The following is a 19,158-nucleotide window of genomic DNA, read 5'->3' as shown; positions in this document are numbered from 1 at the left end:
CTAGGCAAAAATTTCGTGGTTCATTGTAACAGACCTCACCAGTGAGCTACAGAAAAGGCCAGCAATAGATAGTGTTATGACACCGATATTCTCCTTCCTGAGCAGGTAATGAACTGTCTTTTCCTCAAGCAGTGCTTGCCAAGCCCACACAAAAGGAACCTGCCAATTTCTATCTATCTGGAAGGCTGATTTATGAGGTCAAAGCCGTGTTATAAAGATCTTTTTGCCTGTCAACTTGTGATACACATGCAGACCTTTGAAAAGAAAGGTATTGCTTTTAAGCTCTGGTATGAAGTTTTGGGAGGAAGGTGGTCGTTAATTTCAGAATCTGTGTAAGCTATACAGCCCTTACCATAATTTCTTAGGTAACTTTTCATGTCCATCAAGCAGAGATTTTATATATAGCAGCCAGTGTATGAGCAGCAGCCAAACTAGTATACGGCACAACAGGGAAGCACATCCTCACCATCCAGCTCCTGATCTCCCCACCAGAACAGGGAGGGAAAGAGCAGGCTCCTGACTGCTATGGGGAGCCTGGACCTGGACCAAATTCATTTGTTAGTGGCTTTCCACCCCCTCCTTCCTTACCAGGCCACTAACAAATTAATGAGCTATTTCCTAAGAGCAGAGCTTAAGAAGGGAAGCGCAAGGGAGAGTAAGCATTAAATACTTTGATCCCTTCAGCAGCTTAGGTACAAAAGCAGGTGCTTGCTCCTTTGCTGTTCTCCAGAAGGTGTGCCACGGCATTCATCCCATAGCCAAGAGAGAACAGGAGATCCAGGAAAGACTCAGCTGTCACCTTCACTAAGGGTAAACACATTTGAGCATTTTGCACAGCCATGTATTCCGTGGCTCCTGGATCAAGTGGGGGTAAACTCATCTTTACTTCCCCTGACAGACCAACAGTGTATTTCTAGTCCTGCCTCCACAAACGAGACCATTGGTGAAAAAGTAGGGCATGGGACTGGGGTAACCGATTAAGTCCACTGCTCTGAAAATACCTTGCAGCACTCCTAGCTCTCACAGGAGAGGCAGACTCATGTGACTTCTTAACCAATTCATAAGGTGACTCATGTAAAGGGCCTTTAGTCCACCATGAGTGTAGCCCCTCTGACTGTCTAATGCCAAACAAGTGGAGAAGAGTCTTGCTAGCGCAAGCAGGCAGGTTTGGGAAGAAAGCTGACAGAATGAGAAATCTTCGTGGTGGAATCTTGTAACCACCTGGAAGAGAAAATTCTGAAGTATCGTGGCCCTTCCTTGAAAACTCAGCAGAAACCAATATGGTCACTAAAGTCCTGCAAGATATTAATTTCCATAAGCTGAAGTGAATGCCTCCAGGAAAATGACCTTCTATGGAAGAAAATGAGTTCACAAACACAGAATGGCCCAAAGACTTTAATTGCCTTTGAGATTACTTGAATACCAAATGAGGCAAAAGACGCCTCAAATGGAGGTAAGTCAGTTTCCAAAATAAGAACTCTTGTTTTAATTTGGCAAGAGGCTCCAGATGTATCATGTGTATCTCTCTATTTTTTGAATGACCAGAAAAGCTTCTAAGTGAGCCCAGGCAGAATTTGGCTTTGCCATAGACTCAAGCAAGTGTGTGTACATGGGGCAAGGAGAGAGGAGGAGTTTTCACTGCCTTACTTGGTCTCCTCTTCTCTCCCAGGGCAATTCAGAGACAGTCCTCATGGGTCTTTTCATAACACATTGCCAGCCTTTCCTGATTATGTTCAAAAGACAGACGTCAAGACAGCAGAAACTACTGTCATCGCAGTGATGCAGCACTAGGAAAACACAACTTTCATAAGCCAAGTTGTGAGACAGAAATGCTTCCAGGACAGGCTGAGAAGTGTTTTCCACTTGCTCAGCTATGCCCAAGGATAAGGTCTCAGCCTGACAGGATCACCTTAGGTCATCTTCAGCATCATTCTTTGGGCACTTCTAATGTGTTTCATCTACTACGGGTTATCATCCTACTGTACAGAAAATAAGTCAGAGCACTACATCTCCCATGGCTGACACATGCTCTAGTTACCTTACATGAAGCAAGGACTGCTTAGCCTCTGTCCATCCAGGAGGAAGGAAAAGGAGAACCGAATGAAATGTTGTCTTCTAAACCGGATTTACATGGGAAGCTCCTAGGACAACACCACCACAAAAAGAAAAACCCCATGAAGTGAAGATTTTTCCCATGTCTGACAGAATTTTTCAGTAAGAAGTTTCTGACATTTTTATTAATGTGAAAAAGGACACTCTCCTGCCTCCCAGAAATGTGGTTTCTTAGTGCCAAGAGGAAACAGACACCAATATACACTGTAAGAGCTCTACAAAAGGCCTGATCTACCAAATCACAATCACAAGGCCACCTCTGGGATCTCCTGGCCTTTGCCTGCTGGTACCTTTATGAACACCCAACATAATAGAGTACATAAAGCAAGCTGTAATTTCAGTGGTTGCGGCTCAGCCTTAGCCACCTTGGCAGAATCAAAGATTTACCACCACAGACTGTGTTTAAGATCACAGCTTTCTTCATCCACGTTTCTTCCCTGCCCCCTTAGACATGCGCCTATTACTACAGATGAAAACCAAGCCGGAGCGTGGAGGATGCTGCCTGCCCAGTGTTCAGAAGAGACAGCTCCAGAAGGGGAGCTCTGCAAGGCAGACACTTTCTGACACATCCCCCTCTCCTCTCCAGCCTTTTGCCCATCGTGGTACCAAAGCATTTTAGTGCAGGAGCAAGGCTAGCAGGGGGAAAACTGGTCCAAAATGTCTATGACTAATTCTGTTTTTCCTCCTTCAGCTTTGCCTTAGTTACTACATTTTAAGGCCATCCTGTGGCACAGCGTACATGGAAGCAATATTACATTCAAGGCCAGGCTGGATGGGGCTTTGAGCAGCCTGGTCTAGTGGGAGGTGTCCCTGCCCACGGCAGGGGTGTTGGAACTAGATGGTCTTTAAGGTGCCTTCCAACCCAAACCATTCTGTGATTCTGTGTGATTATGGAACTGGCTGCTCTGTTCTGTATACTTTCTCCCACAGTACTTTTGATTACAGGATAAGCAAAAAAAAAAAAAAAAAAAAAAGGAGAAAACCAGCAAACACAGCGATTTTATCCAAGAAGGGGTATAATTTCAATATTATTGATATAGCCCAACATGAACCACATACGTTAATTTTCAAGGATGCCAAGACTTGGAATAAAGAATACCAAAAATCAGATTTCCACAATTCCAGTGCCAGCTGTGCTCCCTCCTGGGTAACATTCATGTTGATATCCAAAACACATATCTAGATAACACTGGCTCCTACCCCCATGATCCTTCCTGTCCTAGCTAGCATGGGCCATCTGTTACTGCTTAGTACGCAGCCCCACTAGATATTAGATTGGTACTACTTATATGAAAAGAATGAAATAAACTGCCAGCAAAGATGGCATTAAGAAGTCTTTCCTAAGCAACTCATAATTTACCATTGAAAAAGTGTAATTTAAACTGCACCAAATAAGGTGATAAAAGATACCAGTGCATGAACTAAGCCATGGGCCAACCTCTGTCTCTACGTGATACCACTTATGGAGGAGAAACGGGAAACAGAAATCATGCTGTAGCTTACCTGAAAAATTCTCTTTTTAGGTAGCAAGGTCCAGGAGTGACAGAGAAATTAATGACCTTTTGCCAAGTCCTTGCTGAACCCTTTCCACTCTTGTTCGCCAGACCATACAAGAGGATAAAAACAAAACAGTGACTGCTCTAAACTATTCTTCTCTGCTCTCAGCCTGACCAGCTGAGCAATAGCCCTTACAAGAGACATTAGGATAAAACTGTAAGGGGACCAGCAGAAGAAAACCAGCCTGACATTCACCCAAACCCACTCAGCTTCAAGATGCCAGATAGGATACACGGTCACTTCTTTCCATGAGCCGTCCCCGCCTACACCCAACAAACAACAAAATACACCTTAATCTATGGCCAGTGAAAAACCTTAATTTCAGTCTGACACCAAACCAAGGGCAGCCAGCATTAACTTCTGCCAGAAGGGCCTCACTGGGGGTGTGGGAGAAAGCACAGACCTACAGTACGGGCTACAGAACAGGCTCTCAGCATGAACAAACTCCCTTCTTCTTGAAGTAACCCTGAACTAAATGCTTCCTCCATGCAAAAAATCACCTGAAACCCTGATCCTCAACCTGTTCTAGCCTTATGTGGAAGCCTGGTAAGCCCCCTCTGTCCTTCCCTGAACAACTCAGCCTCAGCCCCCGTAGGTGTTAGTGCACTTGTCCTGCACTAAAGCAGACTCCTGAGAGCTGCCATCCCCATGTGGACTGTACTTTGTAGCTGTCTGATTAAAATTTAGCAAAGAAAACTGCTAATAAGTCTCTGCAGCTGTCATAGCATCCACGGCACGAATAAATTAGACAGAAATCCTTCTTTAGTGAAGAAGTCAGTCTAATTCCTTGGAGTGCTTGACAATCTCGCTCAGAAAATGTGTAAGAATCCACAAATCACAAAATTCTGCACAATGGTCTTTAAGCAGAGCTCCATGTTAGCAAAATCCTTCTCCATATCCTCATGTCCACAGCAGGGTAAAAGCAAGCAAACTAGCTTGTTCTGGAGGTCAACATTTAAACTTGATCCTGCCTGCCACACTTGGTACATACCATGGAGATAACAGACTGCTGACACTTAGCACAAAGAGGATGAGGACATTCTTAAGCAGGCACACCAAATTTCCTTCCTTTTGGGTAACCGTGTCAACATGCTTGCTCCCCAGACAAATGATCTCCCAAAATAGTGGTGGATATCCATCTACAGAAATGTGCACTTATTCTCCTTGAAGGAAAACTATCCTCTCTATGCCCTGCATGAGGGGAATTTGTATTTTTTTTTCCCCCACAAAAGGGCTTGCCTGATCTCTGAAGTCAGGAAAGTTGCCTGGATCGTTCCCAGGTGTGGAAGCCCACCCACCTGGGGGCCTGCTGTCAGGCTCTGGCGGCTCTGCTCCCTCTCCCAAGGTATTGGGCAACCTGAAATGCTTTTTCCAGTGCATTGTGTATGCAACTTCAGAATAAAGAAGCATCACGGTCTGCCAATTTCATAGTTCAGATACAGCTAGCTGCTCTACCCAATAATCTCTTTCCACAAGCAGCATTCATTAGACTGTTCAGAAATATTACCATACTTTACAAGCTACTTTAAGAGCAGGTAAAATGCAATTTCTATTTCCTCTTGCTATTCCTGCAATTGAAATAAGATGTCAAAGTGAGTGCTACATTGTAATAATTATTACAGTCAGGGACTTAAAATAACTGATTCACAGCTGTGCCAAATTTGACCAAACTGTTCCTTAGAGATATTGCTTGACTTGCATCAGTGTCTCCGTCTATAAAAGGGGCATGCCAGCTATTCTGTTATCTTTTAAGGACTACCACTGGAAAATAAATTCGAAGATTTGGTTTTCTCCTAAATAATTACACAATGCTTCTTAAGAACAGCAGTATTTGAAGAACATAGGAAACGTAATACACCACTATCAATGTTGTAAAAACCCCCACCGTATCAACACACAGGGAGCAGCCAGGCTCCATTTTTTTTCTGAATTTAATCCAAACAACGTGCGCTCTGCCATGCCCTCTGATGCCAGCCATAACACTCAGCATTTATTCATCCACCAGCTGACTCACGTGTGATGTTGCAGTACGCTCTCTCATCAACACATCTACAGAGCGAGTCTAAACTAAAGAACTCACGTTCTTTAGTTTACGCTTCGTTTTTGTAGAAGCTGCAAAATTTTAAACGCAGTTGTACCTCTTTCGGGGCCGTCTAAGCTTTAGTGGAACCGCCATGCTGGAGGAGCGCACGTCTTCCTGTGAAATGACATTTACTGCAAAATCAAAGGGCAACCAAAGCCAGTCTAGAGACAGGAGACAGAACTTAAGTCTTCTGTCTTGACAGAGGAAGGGAAAAAAGGTTTATCCTGCTGAGATATCCATCAGAAGAATGAGTGATAAACCCTCCCGATCCCAACTCTATGGGAATTCTGTAGTATCCAAGCCAGAATAACCTTCTGTTTCACCAAACCTGAATATTAAGCACAGGCAAGTTTGAAAAATAATCATTTGACTGCATAAGACAGTCTGGACATACATGGTTCCCACTGATTTTAAACAGAGCAAGACGACTTTTGCAAGACATTTTACACATTTCATGTGGACAAAGCTCTGTCCACCCACACGTACTCATCAACCCCAGCTGATTTAATTCTTCTTAAAATGTCTTTTTATATCATACCCTTTCGCTTACCAGTATTGCACTAACATATGATATAGAGCAAATACGCTTTCAGAAGGCAAATATTACTGCCACACAGACTCGGGCTCGGGTGCACAACTGATCGGCCGGTGAACGGTACTAGAAGAAAAAACTGGTTAACTGTCTGTTTCTCACTGATGAGGTGGCACTTATTTTTGTATCATTAATAGCTTGATTGATTACCTAAGAGCAAAGACTTAGCATGAAATTCTTCCTGATACTCTTCAGATTTAAAGGTCTGCTATCTTACATATTTTACATATTTGATGGTGCTGTAAAAAATAGGAAGTCATTTTGGTCTTAACACCTGGCACGAAACTGCAAAGCCAAGCACTTCATGAAATTAAAAGAATAAATCAACTAAGTGGTTGTGGCTCGGTTATATTCTTGCTTATTTGGGGATTGCACTGCTCTAGGAAACAGCCCATCTCCTTGCTTTAATACTGGCTGTTCTTCAGGGTACAGGGATTAATCCTGTCTGCTCCCCTGGCAATCTGAGGTCAGCCAGCGAGGGGGGAGGGAACACTGTAAATCTGATACTTCTGTTAAAAAATAGCTATGGTGCAGCATGATCAGGTTTCCAAACGACAGGGACCGGGTTTGTTTTGTGCTAAAGAGCACTCGTTTCTCGGGTATATACTTGCAGAACTTGTAATACTTGCAGAAGCATTACATTGCGTATCATGCCAGCTCACAGAAACTGAGCCAACTTTTCCATATCGTTTTGAACAATTTCACTAGCTGAAAATTCTCTCTCCCACAGATGTACCTATTTTAAGTACAACCGTCTTTCCTTCCAGAAAGCAACTAGCTGTTGCTTACAAAACACAAAACTTCTAGAAGTGGGAGGTTTTATTTTTGCTGCTGATTTCAGTTGAAAATAACGCAATTGCTGGATGAAATACTCTAGTTTATTACCAGCTTGCTTGGTCCAGCACATCTCCTGCAGCCTCTAATCCCACAGGCCAGTGAGCAGAGCGGGACAGTCCACCCCACACCCCAGCTCTGGCCACTCTGGGGCAGACCCCAGCTGTGGCAGGGATCATCTGGGATGAGGCAAGGACCAGTGGTCCTGTCTTGCACGGCTCTCTGGTGAGCGTGCCGAGGTAAACACGGCCAAGGGTGGGTGAGCTCAGCACCACGCAGGGGGATGGAGGGGGCTGAGCTGCCCTTTCCACGCTGGAAGGATGCTCAGCAAAAGCATCACTTTGAAGTAGGGAGACCTAATGGGGAAAGATTTAAAATGGAGTTATTTTTCCTGAAGAAAGTATTTGCTGACAAGGCCACAGGCAAAGACAACTTTTGCACCATCCTGCCACTTTTGCACAAACACTCTGAAAGCTGCACAAAGATCCTGCTTATACTCAGCAAACACAGCAAGACCTTGGCACCTCCTAGAAAGGCTGTATGTGGCCCCGGTCTCACCTGCCATGACAAAAACAAATCCTCAATGCCATCCCCATGAGCTACATTTTTTTTCTTTTTGAAAGGTTTGACCTTCCGAAGTAAATCCTGATCCCATCCCTTCGCACCATCCACTGTTTTATGAGAACAGGCAGCAAGGAATACGCTTGGGCTTGGCTTGTATGTTCCAGAAAATAATACTGAAATACTCCTGACAGCTAGAGCCTCGACGTCTTGAGGTCCTGGTTCTCCCTTCAGGAGTTGTTAAACTGCACTCGCATGAGAAAAAAACCCTAAAGCTTGCAGGTGATGCACAGACGGTCTATAAGTTGTTCTGGGACAAGAGAGATCAATTTAAGCCTCTAGGTTATTTGACCTACATAATTTAACTCAGCAGTTTTTCCTGAAGTATACTGGAAAGAGAAACTCAGTCCCAGATAACACACAAACTGATCTCAACATTAGCCAACAACTGCAAACTGGGTCTGCTTCAACTAACTCAAAGACGCAGCTATACAAAAAAGCAGCTCTAACACAGTATCAGTGACCTGTAAACCAAGAGCAAGTTAAAAAAAAAGTCTCTAAACATGCAATAATATCAGCTGCTGGTTTCCTATAAGACATTATTTTACAGGTAAATTGAATCACACTCTGTCTGCGATCAGGGCAGTAAGCCCTACATCCAGCCCAGGGCAGCTGCACCAGTAAAAATGATTCCAGCGATGAGATGCAGCCACCAGGGAGAGCATCGCGGTATGGACCTATCTGTATTTTTGTTTCCTCTTTGTTTTCAAAGGGAAACAGAAGTGACATGCACTTAATTATGTTATCATTCCAAGCCTAATTAGAGCCAGTTAGATGTTAAGTACTATTGAAGTGAACCATATATAGGAGGACTGAGTTTCCATCTTTTCTTCAGTTAATACATACCTGGAAAGTGTCCTCTCTCTCATCTTAACCTATTCTTGCAAGAATAAAAGCCACAACTTCTCTGACAGATATCTGGTGTTTTGATTGTCTTTTGATGGAGTGGTGGCAACAGCAAGTTGTACTGAAAATGCTTTGGCTAGGAGACTATTAGGGAACACGACAGAAATAATGGAATCTTCCCCTCTCCCCTTCACCATAGGACACGTGCAGCAATCCTCCATCTCAAACAGCTTTTGGAATTGATGTGCATGTGTTTCCATAAACTGTACACAATGTCCTTCACATTTTCTTTGGTGAGGTCAGAGTAGAGCATTTGGACAGCCCCAGGCAAGCTGCACACTGTCATGCACCTTTGCATTCTTCTAACATGGACAAAAATCCCAATCAAGGCATAGATCCCTGCAGACTACACGGGCCTGCAGACCCCAGGTTCTCCATCTCTGCTCCAGACTTTCAACTCTGGTTGGGCCCCAAGCCCCAGACATGACTTTGAAGCCAACACACTTTATAGAACTTCAAAAGGGCAAGCCTTGGTTCTGCCTAATTGGACTGATTCAACACATGCCATGACACAACCCATCATGCCATAAACTGGCCGAAGTTTCAAGTCCAACTACAAAAAACAACATTGACGTTACCTGGCGTATTCAGGAAATACTTGTTTCTTTGCGAACTTCATTTTTTTAGGATTTCCCAAATCACCGACAGTTTCCATCCCTGCAAGGACTACCTCCATCGAAAATTTCAGGTTTTGATATAGCTCCCATTTATTTTTAGAAGCATACAAAATGAGCACTTTTTCATATTCTGCTGCCAAAAATGCTGAAAGGAAATTTCTAAACACTTTAAAGTTGCTGCCAGATGGAGGCCAACCCATCCGAAACTCTGTCCAAATGATAAATGTTTTTAAAACTTACCAAAGAAATAAATCAGCACGGTCTAGCTGAAGCTTCAGTTGCAGGGAATGTACTTAGGTCCTTGCAATAAGAATAATTTTTTGTGTGCTAGGGGTTAGTTGAAAATATACTTTGCTGGTGGCCTTCAGCGCAAATTTCTGTTCGCATGTCCTGTATTTTCTGAAGCAGTATCTGTAACCCGGTCAGGAACAAGACCCTGAAGAACTCACTAGCTTCACTGGTAGCTTCAATCTTGTGGCATCAGCAGGTCTGAGCTGCTCATTTCTACTCAGAGGTACTAAGGCACTGAGTGGTTATAAGGGTCATACAGCAGGGGCTTCCATCACTTCCCAGTTTTAGGGAAATGTAAGTGCTCCTCTTCCTCTGGTGTTTACACGGTTTCAGCCTCTCTTCTTCTCACCTCTTTCTCTGCTGCACCCCATAAGCAGGCCAACCTTTTCCTTAGGTCTGCTCCCAAGGTCCACAGACTTCTGAAGATAAGCCCGTCACCTCATTATTCACACCGTCAAATTCTCCTACCAAATACTCTTAAAAAAGCCTGCTTGAATATAAAAAAAAAAAAAGAACATTTCAACCTGCTCCATCCAGATCCACAGAGAGCCCAAACCAAACCCGACCTCTTCTCAAAGCTCACAGTAAATAACTCGCAGAATGAAATGACGACAAGACACAATTTCAGCCTTCTGCCCAGCCTGGGCTGCTCCATGGAATCTTCCTGCCATGTGGTGCGTCCAGCCTGGCCTCTGGGAAGGGGTGACCGTGGGTACCACACAGTGACCAGCCACCACCTGAACTCAGCATGGCGATTCATGGAGATGGGGAAGGTGAGAAACGGAGAGGGAAGGGGGCGGCTTGCTTCTGTTAAGGGTTTTAGCACTCACTGTCCCCAGAACCGTACAGATGAAAAAAGAACATCTGGAAAACAGCCTGCAAAACACTACATGGAAATTAATATTAATAGCATCGTTTCCATTCTTTCACTACAGCTCCTAAAAATCCTGTAGCCTACTCCCAGAGCTCAAAGAACCGGTTCAGCTATGAAATAACGATAATCCAGTAAGACATGCGCATGCCATGCTTCAGAGTCCCTTTAGTACAGGATAAATTAAAATGCTTCCCTCTCATAACCCAGAACTGTTACAAAGACAGAACATATCAGCCATCTGCCCACCTTGGTGAAAGAGAGCTGAGATGGAAAGAGGCCTGCTCTACCAATGTGAAGGATTTCATCATCTCTGACAGATGATTAAATGCTAATTAATAGTGATGAGCCTAAAGAAATAACATTATGCAAATAAAAATGGCCTTACAATAACTCATCTGCTCCGTATAGTCACCTCTGGAGTCTTGTATTTTATTCTAAAGATTCAGTCACCTAGGTTTGCATGACACTGAGGTCAACAGGATTTTCACCCGCAAATTTGGTGGATGCAGAACAGACTCGGTACTACTGTAAAGCTAGCATCTCTGTAACAAGTACCATTGGACTTAAAAGGCACGTGCAAGATTGAAGGAGATGTTTCTGCAAGCTCACATACACAAAGAGCGCTTCTAGATATTCATCTATTAACTCATTGGCACATGGATTTGCCCACAATTTGTCCACAATTTGTAGGACAGTTGCAACAACTGAAGAAACAATGATAAAAATCCAGAGATGGAGACAACTAATGGTACTAGGTAACCTAATTTACCTCCCTGACAGCACAGGGAATTGATAAATAGACACATAATCAGAGATAAAATCAGGTTCTTGGATCCATTTTAAATTCCCTTGGTTTACCTACAGTAATTGCCTCCATTTCTGACAAGCAAAGCTGGTATGAACCAGCATCCAAGAGAAAGGACTCTACTGCCTTCTCAATGGAAAAGTGCTAACAAGGCCTCCCCAGCAGCCTTCCCTAGAATTTGTATTTACACTGTTTAGGCCACACAACAGGTTGCTTAGAGCAGGAGTGAACCCTAAACAGCCAAAGTGTTTACTACACATAGAGCATTACTCCACCACAGCCCTATCCCATCACCCATGAAAGAGCAAGGACTTCTGCCACCGCTTGTTTATGAACGCATCCTACGTCTTCTCAAATATAACTCAAACACTTCAAGTCACCCACTATCCCTCTTCCCAGTCCAAACTGACCTGTTAACGTGACCAAGTTACCATCCCCAAACTAGAGAATGCTCCAGATACAGACTCCAAGGTCAAGGTGCAGCAGGTACCTTGTCAAGACGTAAGCATAGTTACACAAACAGCAAGAAAAGAAGGAGCATTTAACCAACAGCAAAGTCCATTACTCCCTTAAATGAGGGGTACCAGGCTAATTTGTACCATCCACGCACGATTTTCAAAATGCAAATGGGCATCAGCAATGCAAAAACTACACCGACTTGCCAGGTCCTCAAAATACTCAAGCCAGCCACACTCATAAAACCAATTCCCTGCCCTGGAGGAGAGCAGCCTGAGACCCCTTGCGATGTCTGAAAGCACAACCGCTGCCCCACGGCAGCTCTCCCTCTGTGCCATCCCACCCATGGGTGACGCCAGGGTGGGGACTGCCCCACATCTCCTCCCAACACACCTGCGAGAGCAGCCCAGCATTCCCGATGGAGCCCAAGTGGAAGTCACAGCTTTATCTTCTCTGGTGACTTGCACTTACCAGATTTGTCATGCTGGCATGGCTCTCCTCTGTTAGGACTCTCATTAAGGGGTTTTAGGCCACAGCTGTGATAAAAACAAAAAATCCCACCAAAAAACCACCGCAAAACTAAGCCAAGTCAGGTACCCCAACAAGGAACTTCAAAAGCTGACTCTGGAGCTATGTTTTTAAACACCTTCTAGCTGCTTTTTTTTTTTTTTTTTTAAATTCAGTTATTTATTTAGCCAACAGAATTCACCTTAGGCTACGCTCACAAGAAAACACCATTATCTTTAATCTTTCATGTATGTCATTACGAAAACAGAACACGAAACAACTGACTTAAGGAGGCAGCTGCACGAGGTTTGTGCCTAAACAATGGGGCACTTCAAGTCCATCATGACAGGGATATCGTGCATTTTAGAGACTGCAATTTTTCTGGATTTCAGATAACTTAAGCACAAACAATAAAATGTCTTTGCAAAAATATAGCAATGATGACTTCGCAGTCAACAGTATCAGCAAAAGATTGAGCAATCTAAGCCACATGGGAAAGCTAAAACATTTCTCAAAATATTTACATTAAAACTGCCTTCTAACAGGTATTAACAAAATTGAAAAGAAAAAACATAAGCATGGCAAGTAAGAGATATTAAAAAGACCAAATACATGCAGAAACCAATGCAGAAGCACTGGAAAGAAGTTCTGGGGCGAAGACCAGTAATTTCAGTGACCCAGATGGACATTCATAATGAAGATGACTAATGCCACTAGTAACTCAAAGGGACACGCAAATTTAATTCCATATTATAATGCACAGCTTGAACGGCTGCATTTGAAGATGGGTCAGCAGTTCAGCCATAAATCTGTGTTACAGAGCAGGCCATCGCGCTTGCTCTTTGTCTCATGCATTTCCCAGAAAACGTTTTTTGTGAGCTCCTGAAACAGTGGGCAAATGCCACCTCCACCGTACCGTTGCGGCATGAGGACCAGGAGCTGCCCGCCCCGATACCACAGCCACCACCCACCCACCTCCTTTTCGGGGAAGCCTGAGAGAAGGGGAAGATGGGGGGACAGCTTCTCCCAGGCAAACACAGGCTCTCCCCATGGCACCATGCCAGAAGGACCCTGAGCCCCCCATCCTTCATGGAAACATCTTCTGACCACCTGGGCCCTCCATGCCGGTGACACCACATTCCTGCAGCCACCAGAGGAAGTGAGTAAAAGGAGATTAATTATACGGAAATGTGATTTCAAGCTCTTTTAAAATCACAGCTCCAGCTGTAGCCTCGCAGCCAAGCGACACTCACCTGTCCCACCACACTCCGGTCTACGGTTCTCCTGACACCTGCTAACCTCCGAGGGGTCGTACCAGGTTGCACAGGTCCATTTTCCAAGCGATAAAAACTTGGAAAACTAAACGACTACTATGCAAATAGGTATCTTAGTTGTGATATTATCACATAGCAAAAGACAAGTGAAGTTCTAAGAACCTAGTTTAGTATCCAAAATATCGATCTTGGTCAGAAGATGCTCTTCAGACCTGTGATGCACCTTGGGAAAATATTTGAATGGAAATTCTACTCACATGCTTTTATTACATTAATTAATGGCAAGAAACCCCCATACCAGCAGGACAGCAGACATAAAGCACTCATTTGAGTGCCAAGTGTCTCACAGGGCCTAAAATCGGAAGATAATCACTCTGCTATGGTGCCTCTTTGGGGCAACAACAAGCTTTGCATGGAAGATGAAACCCATTTTCTGCAGCCCCATAATTTTAAGGACCAGTGCACGCACCCTTAAAGCCCCCTCCCAAAACACATTGAGGCAGGCTGTTAATTGATAACAAAATATATTTCAAAGCCTACAACGAAATATTAAGTATACATAAATTTTAAAACATAAGTTCACTTAAGAACTAGATAAATATATAGTACTGAGGGGTGCTTAAAGGTTTCACTCCCCTATAAAAAATTCACTTTGAATTCTAATCCAAAATTCATCTTCCCTTAAAAACAAGACAGGTTATATCTCGGATTTCTAAGCAAGCAGTTTATGATACCCAAAAGGAAAAAAATAAAAATAGCTAACAGCCAAGCAGTGCTTTTACTGCTTTTTTAAAATCTACTAGTTCCAAAGCAGATGCACTCAGTACAGAATTCTGATTAGGAAAAAAACGGCTGTTGAATTTTTATTACTACATCCCTTAAGGACCAAAAGCGGTAACCCTAGGCATTTAATGTGTACTATGAATAACAATACATATGAGCACATAAAAAGCTTGTTATCTCTGTTTATGGAATTTTTTTACCATGTTGATATATTCACAGAAAGAAGTTGGGAAGTACAGTGAGGGGGAGGAGAGGAAGCTATCAAAATAACAAATATCATTAGATAAAACCTATTTGGAAAGGAACAAGCTATGCAGTACGAAATTTGAACGAAACACGTCTCTTCATTACCGCCCTGCAGCTCCCATGTAGTCAGTGGAGCCTCATTTAATGCTTGTCCTAAAAGCCTTCATCTACATACAGCTTACCCATTGATGCAAATGCAATTCATATTTAACCCTGACAAATAATAGCCCATGATAGGAACGTTCTGCCTACATACATTTGCTTCTTTTATAAACAATGTAAACACAGAGAAGTCCTTCTGGATGTTTCAAAACCGCTCACTGGATTCAAAGAAGCATCTTCTCTCCCCATCCCCTCACATCACAATCCATAACCGCCTGGCCAGATATCCGACGGGTTTCCACCACATACCTCCCTGTCACAGCACCACTTTCCTCAGTGTTTTATGCTACAAGTCCATCCCCACAGCTAGAAAAAAAACTGCAGCTAAGCAACGCAGGGCTTTCTCCTTCAGAAATTAGCTTACAACCTCTCAAAAAACCCGTGGGTAAGCTGTCGGAATAAAATTCTACAAACCAGCCATTTGTGGCACTGGCGTGTTTTCCTTCTGGTGTTAGGTAAGTCCAAGAAATAAATTTTTAAAATAGTTCCTCCTATTGAATCCTTCCCATATTTTCATCTCTGAGAATTCACAGGGACTGAATTTGAGTTACGCTGACTCTGGAGCCAGCAGCTTGTGCGAGTACAAAGAGCACCCCAGAAATAATGGAGGGGGGTTGAGACAACCCTGCGCATCCCTCAGCTCTCAAACTTGCCTGTAAAAAGAAAATGAGGATACAGCCAGAGCACACCATGCTTCTGCTCTACTCATGGCAAGAGGAGCAGCCTTGCTCCAATTTACACTAAATGGGTTGACTCAAAGCCCAGAAAGGGGCCAAAAATGCGAATTAGTTTTTGTTCTGTGCTGAAAGGAAGAACAACTGATGAAGACTTAGGGTCTGCTGTCAACTACTCTGGATCTTTACCAAGCCCTCTGGTGTCTTCTCCCGTTTAGATCTGCCTGGGTTTCCCTAGGTTGGTGCCTCGGGAAACCAGATGCAACAGCAAGCATGATGGAAGAGAAATTCGTTCTCATTTGTTCATGATTGCAGGATCTCGTCTCCAACCGTTTATTTTCTTCTTCCTTTTCCAGGCTCAAGGGAAAGGACAAACAGACAAACACACTCGGACAGCTGTCAGGTGTTAAGTAACTGGAAGAGCCACATTAGTGGGCCATGCCCTTGGAGAAGACTGGGACACACAGGAGCCTGACAGACAGTTCAGAGGAAAAGAATTTGCACTGGAGCGTCCCACCAGCAGAGACGCATTGCTGTAGCCCACACCAGAGCTCAGCTGTGTTATTTACCCAACGAGGTCCCAGCTGTCAACCTGGCCTGGCATCATGACAGCCTACAGCGCAAATGCCCTGAGCCAGCTGCTTGGCTCGATGTACAATTTTCTCTTTTTTAATGAGATTAGTGTTCGTGAAATGTGCTAGCTCAACGGGCACGCCGATTTAAGTCCTCTGTTTATTCAGGCTGCAGCAGATACAGCGGTCACTTTTAAAAAGACGTAATTTGAAAAGATAGAATGAATTCACCAGAGCTCCTGCAGTTGCTCATTAATCACAGGATGAAGAGAGGGTTCTTGCAGATCTGTTGAGAACAGGGCACTGGAAAGGACGAATCAGTAAATTGTGGCAAATGTATAAACTTAGCAACCTACCTCCTTGAGACTAGCGTGAAGGATCTATTTGCCAACAAAAAAAATAGCACATGATTCTGGCTTTCTGTCCATTTCAGTCATCAGACACATCTGCTGCGGTTACCACCAAAATTGTTTAAAAAGAAGTGGGGGTATGGAGGGGTAAATAATGCAGAGGTACTGCCATAAGTATACATTAGCAAAATGACTTTTGGTTATGCTTATTTTGATTAAAAAAAAAAAACAAACAACCTATGAAGTTAAAGTCGAAACAGGAAAAGTCATATGTTTACTATAAAGATGTAAAACATCATTGCCATGAATAAGCAATTCTTTATGTAGAACGTATTTTTAAGCAGAATGATGAAAATTTGAGTTACTCCGTTTCACAGACACTTTTCACAGCATCGAGCTATTAAAACGGTAATACAGCATCAGCTTCCCTTGCTAGGAAGTGACAAATTCGCTTCGGTGTATTGTATCAATGACGTGCAGATTACAGTCTCTAACAGTCCACAGCGGGGCCATTATCATCTGCTGTCACCGCGTTACCATTAAAAGGTCTTTTAATCCGCCAAAAAGCCGCCAAAATACGCCGACGACGCCTGGGGATCTGCTGAGTAACGGGGCCAGGATCGCTGCGAAAACCCCGAGCCCCCCGGCTTCCCCCCCACCACCACCTCAGTCAATCACTGCGATTCAATTAACGTATCTGGGTCATAAAAATGGTTTACGGGCGCCGGAGCCGGGTTACGAAACGCAGCGCGGCGTATACACCGGGCGGCGGCGGTCGGTCGGTCGGTCGGTCGTACCCGCTGCGCCCAGGTAAAGAGCCGAGACGAGCACCGGGAGGGGGGGGGGGCGGGGGGGGGGGGTGGGGGGTCGCGGGACGGGGATGCGGTAGGCAGCGGGGCCGCCCCGCAGCATCTGCCCCCGCCCGCCCCCGGTCCAACCGGCCGGGGAGGCGGCGGGGAGGGGGGCGGCCACCGCGGCAGCCGGGGAGAGCCCTGCAACTTTCCCCCGCGGGGGTATTTGCTTGTCGCAAGAAGAGGCAAAAAACTTAATTTTTATAGATCTGTGTTCATATATATTTTTATATATGTGTGTGCATATATATGTGTGCATATATATATGTGTGCGTATATATATGCGTGCGTATATATATGCGTGTGCGTATATATATGTGTGTGCATATATATATATGTGTGTGTAGAGATATATATATATGTGTGTATGCACATATATAGCCCAGCATCAATGGAGCCACGTCCCCGCACGGCACATCGGTGACATCCCGGCGTAGCCCACACCCCCCCCTCCCGCCCTTACCGGCCCCGCCGCCCGCCCCGGGGCAGGTGGGGGCCGCGGCCGCCGCGGGGGTGCCCGGGGGGCCCTGCCCGGCGGTGTGTCGGTGTCCGCGCCCCGCGCCGCCCCCCGCCGCACTCACCCAGAAGACGAAGGAGTAGATGATGAGGAGGGTTTTCAGACACGTTATCACGGGTTTGGTCTCCATTCTCCTCGATGCCATAATACTGAGATCCCGGCTGCAGGCTGGGCGCGGGAGGAGGAGGAGGGAGGAGGGAGGGAGGAGAGAGGGAGGAGGGAGGGAGGGAGGCGGGCGGGGGGGAGGCGGAGGGAAGTGAGCTCAGCGCCGGGCTCGCCCCGCCGCCGCCAGCCCCGCCGCCAGGGGGCGCTGCCCGCGGGGCGCCGCCGAGGTTCGGGGGTGCGGCGCGGGGAGGGGCGGCAGGGAGTTGGGGGCGACCCGCCCGGTGGCCCCGGCCCTGCCGCTGTCCGCTCCTCTCAGCAACGTGTAGAATCATAGAATCATAGAGTCATAGAACCATAGAATGGTTCGGGTTGGAAGGGACCTTCTGGTCCCTTCTGGTCCAGGACACCTCCCACTAGGCCAGGCTGCTCAAAGCCCCATCCAGCCTGGCCTTGAACACTCCCAGGGATGGGGCATCCACAGCTTCTCTGAGCAACCTGTTCTGGTGCCTCACCACCCTCACAGGAAAGAATTTCTTCCTGATATACAATCTAAATCTACCCTCTTTCAGTTTGAAGCCATTACCCCTCGTCCTATCGCTACATTCCCTTGTAAAGAGTCCCTCCCCATCCTTCCTGTAGGCCCCTTTCAGGTACTGGAAGGCTGCTATAAGGTCTCCCCGGAGCCTTCTCTTCTCCAGGCTGAACAACCCCAACTCCCTCAGCCTGTCTTCATAGGAGAGGTGCTCCAGCCCCCGGATCATCTTTGTGGCCCTCCTCTGGACCTGCTCCAACAGTCCACATCCTTCTTATGCTGGGGGCCCCAGAGCTGGACGCAGTACTCCAGGTGGGGTCTCACCAGAGTGGAGTAGAGGGGGAGAATCACCTCCCTCAACCTGCTGGCCACGCTGCTTTTGATGCAGCCCAGGATGCGGTTGGCTTTTGGGGTTGTGTGACTTGCTGAAACTTCATTTACCAGGGGGAGTTGTGATCAAAGGTCTATGGGCTCTGTCCCTCCAGGGTGAAGTTGGCTGGAATATCTTGGGGAGGGGGGAGGGCTGGAGGAGAGCTTGACATTTTGAAAGACGAAGCAAAGTCGTCCCCCCCCCCCCACTCTGTCAGCCACCATTGCTTGTGAAGATGCTGACAGGAGGCATGAATTGGGTGGCTCGGGGGTCTTGGGGAGGTGGGGCTGGAAAGTCAGGGCTGGACAGGGAATTGTCAGCATGGGAAAAAATTGTCTTTTCAGTGTCATGACAAAAAATTGTGTTCTAGTCAAGCTGCAAGGATCTGGAGGCCACAGGAAGTGCAAGTGCCACGGGAAGTGCAAGTACGACAGGTTTCACGGTGCTTTTCTTACGGCCATACAGTA

The 19,158-nt window shown here is 45.5% G+C and overlaps 1 protein-coding gene across 1 annotated transcript in view; it reads right to left on the bottom strand.

Annotated features, from left to right (window-relative positions):
• Positions 1-17,877, bottom strand: part of TSPAN7 (tetraspanin 7) — a 104,768-nt gene extending 86,891 nt beyond the window's left edge. The window contains exon 1 of the mRNA XM_054182854.1: positions 17,749-17,877. Coding sequence (XP_054038829.1) covers positions 17,749-17,829 — 81 coding nt within the window. The 5' untranslated portion in view covers positions 17,830-17,877. The remainder of the gene's footprint in view (positions 1-17,748) is intronic.
• Between the last annotated feature and the right edge of the window lie 1,281 nt (positions 17,878-19,158).

Source organism: Rissa tridactyla, chromosome 1 (genome assembly GCF_028500815.1).
Source record: "Rissa tridactyla isolate bRisTri1 chromosome 1, bRisTri1.patW.cur.20221130, whole genome shotgun sequence".
Classification (NCBI taxonomy): Eukaryota; Metazoa; Chordata; class Aves; order Charadriiformes; family Laridae; genus Rissa; species Rissa tridactyla.
Note: the sequence above shows the minus strand (reverse complement) of the source record. Positions and strands in the feature narration are given on the sequence as shown.